This window comes from Terrapene carolina, unplaced genomic scaffold (genome assembly GCF_002925995.2).
Source record: "Terrapene carolina triunguis isolate 2854851 unplaced genomic scaffold, T_m_triunguis-2.0 Scaffold30201, whole genome shotgun sequence".
Lineage (NCBI taxonomy): Eukaryota > Metazoa > Chordata > Testudines > Emydidae > Terrapene > Terrapene triunguis.
In genome coordinates this window covers 531-9,556 of record NW_020694552.1, presented here as the reverse complement: position 1 = coordinate 9,556, position 9,026 = coordinate 531, and the positions used below count along the sequence as shown (strand labels likewise).

General features: G+C 61.2%; 1 protein-coding gene across 1 annotated transcript; it reads left to right on the top strand.

Annotated features, from left to right (window-relative positions):
• Positions 1-384: 384 nt before the first annotated feature.
• LOC113409153 (basement membrane-specific heparan sulfate proteoglycan core protein-like) lies at positions 385-8,737 on the top strand (the record flags this gene model as incomplete). The annotated part of the gene is made up of 7 exons (XM_026662768.1): positions 385-443; positions 2,394-2,558; positions 3,679-3,789; positions 4,448-4,548; positions 5,519-5,699; positions 7,406-7,465; positions 8,615-8,737. Coding segments are annotated over 7 exons (800 nt in total), but the record flags the coding sequence as incomplete, so codon positions are not given.
• Between the last annotated feature and the right edge of the window lie 289 nt (positions 8,738-9,026).

The following is a 9,026-nucleotide window of genomic DNA, read 5'->3' as shown; positions in this document are numbered from 1 at the left end:
CATTCTGAATCCCTCAGCCCCAGCCTGGAGCTCCCTTTTGCACCCCAAACCCCTTATCCCCAGCCCCACCCCAAAGACTGCAACCCCAGCCAGAGCCCTCACCCCCACCCGCACCCCAACCCCCAGCCCAGTGAAAGTGAGTGAGGGTGGGGGAGAGCGAGCCACTGAGGGAGGGGGAATGTAATGAGCAGAGGGTGGGGCCTCGGGGAAGGGGTGGGATGGGGCGGGACCTCAGGGAAGGGAGGGGCTAGGGTATTTGGTTTTGTGCCAATAGAAAGTTGGCAACCCTAGGCTTTGTGTGCAACCCCCCCCCCCCCCCCCCCACAAACATACCCCCCCGGGGAGACCAGTGCCCCCTTCACCTGTCTCTCCTGCTCCCCACAGATGTGCGCCAGGCTATGTGGGGAACCCCAGCGTGCGGGGGCAGAAGTGTGTACCTGTGGGTAAGTGCAGGGCCAGGCATTGGCGGCAGGGTCCCCACTGCCCTGGTCTTTGGGCCAGCAGAAGGACAAGGGCTAGTAGCCTGAGATGGTGAAGGTCCCTTGCCCCTGTCCAGGCTCAGTAGCCAGCAATTTGCTATGTTCACTGGAGTTACCAGCAGCTCAGTTTAAACACAATGCTGCATTGGGTTAGATTAAAAATCAAACCAGTTTATTTAACTACAGCCTGGTGGATTTGAAGTGAGTACTAGTGTAAGGCATCAGTCAGAAATGGGTCCAAGAAACATAAATATAAACCCCTTTCTATCAGCTACAACTGAGCGAGCGAGGCTTGGCTGGAGGTCAAACCTGCGCCAGGCTCCCAGCAGTATGGCTGGCGCAGTTCTCAGGTCCGGCTCTCCCCTGCAGGCAGAGGGCTGGTTCCTGTGCCCTGCAGGTGAGAGAGAGGTGGCTTGGGGTGGTTTTGCCGCTCACTGTCACAGTCCAGACCCATTTTGAAATGCTCTCTGCTGAGGGTCACCCTGGAGAAAGTTCCCCCCAGCGGTGAGGCCGGGATGGAGAGTCCCATGGGGAAAGAGGCTCCATGCTGCTGTTTGCAGATTGTTTTGTTCCTACCCCCATCGCTGCCAAGGCGCGGCCCCAGGACAGGCCAGAGGCACCTGTCCTGTGTCTGAGAAGCAGGGTTACCCCGCCGGGTTGTTGGGTGAACTCTTCCTAGTGCTTCCTGCATACACTCCCCAAGGACATTAACCTGGGGGGGGGAACTTTAATGATTCCTCCCAAGGCACATTGCGGTGATGTGGGGAGTGTGAATACAGGGCACTTGGAGCACCGGAGGGCTGTGACTCTGGGCTCAGGTGGCTGCAAGGGGAGCAGGCAACTGCTTGATGCTGATACAGCTCCCAGACCACGGGCCAGAATCCCTAGCATCCAGCCCCTCATCCCTGCCTCTGCCCCGCCAGCAGGGGTGTCACGGAGTCCCCGGGCGATGCTCGGGAACTGCTCCCCGCAAAGCCAGTCAGGACTTTGGGGAGCCTCCTCTCCCTCGGAGCAGACCGTCTTCAGGGCAAGAAGCTCACACGGCTTCACCTCCTGGGTCTCTTCTGGGAGCATTCAGCATATGCCTCTCCGTGCGCTTCCCACAGCGAGTCCGCCCAGGCGGGGTCCTGGGGAAGCCAGAGGGTCCTGCACGCACCCTCACTTCGCAGTCAGACGTGACTCTCAGCCAGTCAGTAAAACAGAGGTTTATTAGACGACAGAAACACGGTCTAAAACAGAGCTTTTAGGTCCAGCGAACGGGACCCCTCCGCCGGGTCCATTCTGGGGCCCAGCGAGGCAGACCCCCACCTGCCCTCTCTTCCAGTCCCCAGCTAGCTCCAAACTCAAAACCCCCTCCAGCCCCTCCTTCTCTGGACTTTTTGTCTCTTTCCCTGGGCCAGGAGGTCACCTGATCTCTTTGTTCACCTTTAGCTATTTCCTTGCAGGGGGGAAGGGCCCTGGCCATTTGTTGCCAGGGAGACAGAGTGTCAGTGATTTATGCACACTGGCCTTTATCCCACCACCTAGAGACTTAAGAAATGCATAGGGGAAACTGAGGCACCCACACAGTATTCAGAGGAAACATTAAGAACAGTCCCACTTCATCACAAGGGGTCAGCAGAGAGATGGGATCCAGCCGGGAGCTGGGAGAGGGATGAGACCCTCAGGGCGCGCGTGGATACGACCCCTCACCCCACAGCCCTGGGGGGCCCCGTTGGTGGGTGCAGAGCAGGGCGCGGGTGGATACGGCCCCTCGCTCCACAGCCTCGGAGGGTCCCTTTGCTCTCACACCAAGAGAGTTCCCATGTGGGGGGGCAGCGGCCGCAGCACCATTGCTGATCCCATCCCTATGAGTCTGATGCATCTCCCCAGAATTCCCCAGAATGACTGGCTCCCTCTCTCCTCTCCCCACAGACCGAGCCCCTTTCGTGGTACGAGTCCACCCGCCAAAGACCACGGTCTCACAGGGTGGTGAAGTGACGCTGCGCTGCCAGGCCAGCGGCAGCCCGCCCTACTACTACTCCTGGTCGCGGGAGGATGGGCGCCCCGTGCCCAGCACTGCCCAGAGCAGACGGCAAGGTAACCGTGTGGCCTGGTGTGGAGAGAACAACGAACGTTAGGAACCAGGCACTTCCCCTCCACTGAGGCCGTGTCTGCACTGCGGAGGCTATGGCGGCCTAGCTGTGGTGACTGGCTGTGCCTGCGTAGCTCCGTCATATAGCTGGAAGGGTTTGTCCGTCGCTTTGGGAACTCCCTGAGCGACGGCTGACAGAGGCATTCGTCTGTCAACCTAGCTGTGTCTACCAGGGTTGAGCTGGCATAGTACAACGCTCAGAGGTGTGGATTTTCACACACACACCCCCCCGAGCACTGTAGCTATGTCGACCTAAGTTATAAGTATCAGAGGGGTAGCCGTGTTAGTCTGAATCTGTAAAAAGCAACAGAGGGTCCTGTGGCACCTTTAAGACTAACAGAAGTATTGGGAGCATAAGCTTTCGTGGGTAAGAACCTCACTTCTTCAGATGCAAGTCTGCAGGCTCACTGTGGGGAGCGGGTTTGACGGCGGGTTTACCATGATTAGTACTGGTGTTGGCAGACGCCCAGACCAATGGGGGAAGGTTTGAATCAGTAGGGAAACGGGGGCAGGACAGGGGTCCAGCCCTAGGTCCCACAGACTCAGGGACACACTTAGTTGGGGCCAGCCATTCTGTCGTTCAGCCTGCCCAAAGGCGAGGAGACAACAGGGAGTCCAGGAGGGGTTAGATCAGGACACCCCAATCTGGTGCAAATGCAGCTCCTTGAGGCCTGAGCAGGTCAGGAGCTCGGATCGATGCTCCTCCAGCTGCACAGCCGCAGGGGAGAGCGCCCCCCATGGAATGACCTAGCACCATGTGGGGGTCTACACTGACTCGGGCGCATGTGCCACCTCCCGAATCACCAGCCTGAGCATCTCGGCTGTTCTTCAGAGCTCTCCAGCCAGACGCGGCCCCAGGCCAGCTCTGCCTAGCTGGGGTGCTGGGGCCACAGCTGGGGAGCTGTGCCCAGTGGCTATAAGCAGTGGGGTGGCAGAGATAGGGTTTCCCTGCAAGCTCCTCAGGCCGGGGATGTTCTCCCTGGCTGCCAGAGGGCCCCTCTGTCCACACGCTCAGCCTGTGGTGGGCCATGTGTGGGTCTCACACCTCCTTTGTCCCGGCCTCAGGTGAAGAGCTCCACTTCCCCAGCATCCAGCCCTCCGAGGCTGGTGTGTACGTCTGTACCTGCCGCAGCCTGCAGCACAGCAATGCCAGCCGGGCGGAGGTCGTTGTCACGGGTGAGAGGCTCCGGGCTCGGCCTCCGGGTGGGGGGGTGGGAGGACACTGCTGAGACCAGGTGGGCCTGTGCACTCTGCGGGGCCCCAGCTGGGAGCTGACACCCTCCTTCCCTGGCAGAGCCGTTGTCATGGTGGCCATGCCCTCAGCGGTGGTGGGACAGAGGCAGAGCGAGTGGCACTGCTCCGCCCAGGCAGCCAGGGCAGGGTCGAGGTCAGAGCCTCATACCCCATCCACCACCAGCCCCTCAGGCCTGGGCAGCAAGATGGGCACCTATGAGCAAGGCCCAGGGGTGGGCAGGGCCCGGAGCCCAGGGCCTGGAGTCCGGGGGATGGGCAGGGTCTGCCTGGGTTTAGGGGAATGGGCAGGTCTTCCTGAGGCTGGGCAGGATCTGCATGGGGGCCAGGGGGCGAGCAGGGCCCAGGAGGAGGGCAGGGCCTAGGTTGGGATGAGGAGGCCTCAGAGAGGAAGAGCCAACAAGAAAACCTGAACTCAACCCTCCCACCCCAAGCTCTGCTCCCTATTGCCCTCCTTCCCTTGCCTGGCCCTGGCCCCAAGGCACCATTAGCCCCTGGTGGCTGGGCCCTGGAGCTGCCGTCCTGCTGTCCATGGCCTGCAGGGTGTGCCGGGCAGGAGTCTTATGTCTCCCTGTCGGTGCAGAGGCCCCCAGCAAACCCATCACGGTCACCGTGGAGGAGAAGAGGGTCCAGAGTGTGAAGCCTGGAGCTGACGTCACCTTCATCTGTACGGCCAAGAGCAAGGTGAGGGCAGGGCAGCTGCCCGGGGCTGCGGGGGCAGCGAGATGGGCTGGGGGTGGGGGAACGAGAACTGCTGCTCCAGACACGGCACAGGCCCAGGCAAGGAACCTGAGCGCCGCCTGGAGTGGCGCCGCGAGGCCCTGGCCAGGGGTCGGGCCGGTTGTGCCAGGCGCTGCACATCTAGCAAAGAGCCTGTGCCCCAGAAAGCTTGTGCTGGAAAGTCGATGGGAGCCGAGCGAGCGGCTGGCGGTCCTGTGACTGCTTGATCCGCATGGCGCTTGTCATTGTTTAACGTGGGGTGAAGCCGAGGGCGGGCACGGCGCAGACGCGGGCTCTGAGGGCAGCGCAGACGGCTGACAGCTGCCGGGTGGTAACACAGCCAAAGCGCTGTGCCCACATTTGGGATAACGGGCAGCTGGTATGGCACATCCACTGGAGCCCACACGCCCAGGGAAGTCAGGGAAACAAGGCCCGTTCACCCCAGCTTAGAGTCTGACCAGGGCGCGATTCCCAGGTGGTGCCAGCAGGACAGAGCCCGGGTTCCCCACGGCGGGAGGAGCTGACACCTGCTCGCCCTGTGCTTTGCCCCTCCCATTGGGGCCTCCCAGCTGCTCCGTCCCAGGAGGGAGCAGAGTGACTTGCTAACCTGGGCCTGGGGTCTGATAGTCCCTGAGCAGCCAGGCAGGGAGCCACCCTCCTGATGCTGCCGAGCGCAGCCCAGGGGACGCAGCCTTCCCTGCCTCTGCCTGTCTTCAGTGACGTGCCCATCACCGTGGTATCTGGGTGCCACTCCTGCCATCCCCTGCAGTGGTCCTAGCCCTGGCGGGGGTGTAGGGAGGGGAGCAGGTTTATTGGCTAGGTGGGGATCGACCCCACGTTGCCCCCCCGAGGAGCCCACCTAGAGCCGGCTCCCTAGGGCGGGGGAGGGTGGGCTCACGCCCTCCTCACAGCCGTGTCCCCTCTGCTCCCGCAGTCTCCGGCCTACACACTGGTCTGGACACGCCAGAACCACGGCAAGCTGCCACGCCGCGCCATGGACTTCAACGGCATCCTCACCATCCGCAACGTGCAGCCCGAGGACGCCGGCATCTATGTCTGCACCGGCTCCAACATGCTGGACATGGCTGAGGGCACGGCCACACTGCACGTGCAAGGTGCGGGCAGCCCTGAGCTCCCCCTGCACACCCCATTGCGCCCTCGGGGAGAGCCTGGCCTGGGTTAGTCAGAGGGAGGCAGTTAGGGAGAGCCTGGCTGCTGGCGCCCAGTGCTCACCAGTTCCCAGGAGCCACCCCTGCAATCCTGAGGCCACCCTCTGCCCAGGACAGTGCCCCCCGATGTGACCTTCCGCTAGCCAGGCTCCCCACTCTGCCCTGGGGGTGCTCACGTTGCTCTGTGGCGCCCACCCCCAGGGCACTTTCCCTGGCATGAGCGGTGCCCATGGTCAGTCCCCTTTCCGTCCTCCTCTGGTTCCATGGTCGGCAGGATGTGCTGGCGCTGCCCTCGCTGGGTGGGTTTTTAATGGGGACGTTCCCCACCGGCCGGGTGCCCGCCATTGGCCTTTACAAAGGCGGCTTCCTTCTGGGCGGAGGGGAGATCTCCATGGGGGGACATGACCATTGAAAAGTTGCACCTGACTTAGGCTAATGCCCCTTCCTCCGATTTCCTCCTCAAACTCTCGTGCTAGTGGATTAATTCGGAGCGGTGCCATTCAGCAGGAACTGCCGCCCCCGCAGAATCTGATGGGAGCAGTGTCAGGGATTAGAGCCAGCTTAGGGTGCTGGGAAAGCAAAGTGGAACCCTAATCAAACAGTGCTGGGGGGGGGGGTCGAAGGGAAGCTGCTCCGGTTTGGGTTTAAGCACTGACTCTTTGCCGCTGCTGCATGGGAACCGGAAATCGAAAAAGCCAGTTTCTTTGTCAAGATAAGAGAAATACGGGGCAAGAGAAGCTAGGTGTAAAATTCCTACCGTGTGCTGTCTGGGCCAAGCAACACAGGGTCGGAAGCGTGGGCTTGTCTATGTGTTCAATCTGATTTCGGACCCTGCCCCTTTAGTATCACTGCAGGAGGGCTGAACTGCAAGGAAAGATGGTTTGTAGCTAGGGCACCTGGCTGGGATTCAGCAGATCTGCATTCTTTTCCTGACTCTGCCACAGGGTGCGTGTGACCCTGTGCAAGTCATGGAAGCTTTGTGCCTCAGTTTCCCTTTTTGGGAAAATCAGGAAAATGATCCTTCCTTACATCCCAGAGGAGCTAAATTCATCCACATTTGGGAGGTGCTCGGGCATGGCAAGGGTAGGGGTAGAGAAACACTGCCTCAGTTTTTCTCCATCCAGGGCCCTGCGGAAGAAGAAGCAGCCTGTTTCGTAGAGTGTGTTGGGGGCAGGGATGGAATGAATTTTTTTTTTACACTTCTCTTTCTTGCTGTCTCTGGAGCTTTCCTTCTGCGGACTCTCGGGAGGAAGTGACCGTGTTCCCACTGCCCTCACGGACACAGCGACATCGCTCTTTGCTTTCCAAGAAAGGGGAAATGGTGCTGGGCCGTTTTCCTTTCTTGTGGCCACGTGGTTGGCATGCTGGTATCGAGTCCTCCGGCTTCTCTCTCAGCGGCACATGGACTCAGGGTCCAGCTGCCCCCACCCGGCACAGAGCAGCCTCTTCTGTCAGCTGTCCCAGGGCTCCTCCCTGGGCACAGAAACTTGACTTGCTGGCTGGTGCCCTCCGGCTGCCCTGCAGCGTTTTGTGAGCTGAGAACAGGCCCAGCGCTGGGTGCTGCCGTGCTCCGGCAGGTCCCCGCATGGAGGGGCACAGGCAGTACTCAGTTTTCACGTGGGTTGAAACTGAAAACTGTGATTTGTTTGCAGCCCCTCCTAAGACTCAGATGTTTTATGGACCCATCGAAGTCATGGAAGGCCACAGACCCTGTAAGTTGGCCTGATGCTGCACGCCCAGCGCTGTGCCGTGGGTTCCCACTCGCTCGCTCTCCCCCGCAGCATGGCAGGGTGGCGTTGCTGCTCTTTGTGCCTCTCCGCCCCATCCCCCCTGTGCGAGTGGCGGGTGGGGCCTCCAGGGGAAGAGGCTGAGTGGGGACCTTGGGTCAGAGCAGGGGGTGGGGTCTCGGGGTGGAGCGTGGGGCCAGGGCCCACAAAAGGTTAATCCGGCCCTGAGGATACCACACCTGGGGCAGCCCAGTTCCTCTGTCCTCAGTACTCAGGGCTGGAGGCGGGGTTAGACAACAGAGGTCAGTGATGTGGACTGGGCTTCTGTGTGTCACAGTGGGCAGGTCCCTGAGTGGCCTCTTCTCCTGTGAGTGGCGCTGGGCTGGAGATGGCACAAATGCCAGCAGGGGCAGGAGTCGGAGCGGGTTGAGTGTTTGGGGCTCTGGAACCTGCCTGATGTCAGGCTTCCTGGCCCCTCGTCTCTCTGAAAACTGGCCCGTGGCACAGCACTGCACGGCGCAGGGGAGTGATACACCAGTCAGGGTTCGCTGTCCTGGGCCCACCTGCATTGGGCTCCAGGGAGAGACCCCTCCTGCCTTGTCCTTTGCCTGCATGGGGGGCTTCAGGATTGTTTCCTTAACATCCCACAAGCTGCTCCCCACGCTGGCCCCAGGGGCAGCAATTTGGTCACAAACTGGGGGATCCCAGCCGAGTCATTGCAGGTGCCAAGACCCAGGCTCTCAGCTGTACTCAGCACTTGAGGGAGACTCTCAGGGAGTCAGTTCTGGGTCCCTAATTCTCAGTCCTGGCCCTGGGTGCTGGTTAGAGCAACCTAGGGCCTGCTCTAAACTGCCCACTTGGCTGTGGTCCATTATGGACCATACACTGTGTTCCAGGGCAGAACAGGGGCTGCCCGGTCGGGACATGGCCTCTGCTCTGTTTTCTGGGGCCGGTGTTACTGTAGATGGGAGCTGGGAGGCCACAGGTAGGCCAGGCCTGGGGCCCATACAGTCCTGAAGCGCCCTGAGTAGGCAGCAGGTCTAGGAGACTGGAGCCCCCTGCAGCCCCTGCCACAGGGCTCTGGAGGTTTCCTGCCAGTACAAAGTAATTAACCCGCCATCCATCTTGCCGCAGCTGCCACCGCCGTCCTGCCCACGGCCACCATCGAGCCAGCACAGCTGACGGTCCAGCCAGGCCAGCCGGCTGAGTTCCACTGCATTGCCACCGGGAGCCCCCCGCCCACTGTGGAGTGGATCGGTAGGTGCAGCAGACCCGCTTCTGGCCGGGCGGGGAACACTGGGGACGGGGCTGTCAGCACTTCCCCATCCCGGCCCTACCTCCTGCCTGCCGGGGTTCTGTGTTCACCTGGTCGCTCGGAGACCCAGGGCTAGGACGAGACGAGAGACGCTCTGCAAACCACTAGACTAGATCCCATGGACAGTGGCCATGGTATCGAAGACCAGGAGATATTGGTTAACTGGGAGGTGGGCGGGCTTGCCCGCCTACTTCTGAAGGCCCCTCCCCCAGCCTAGCGGGAGGGACCACT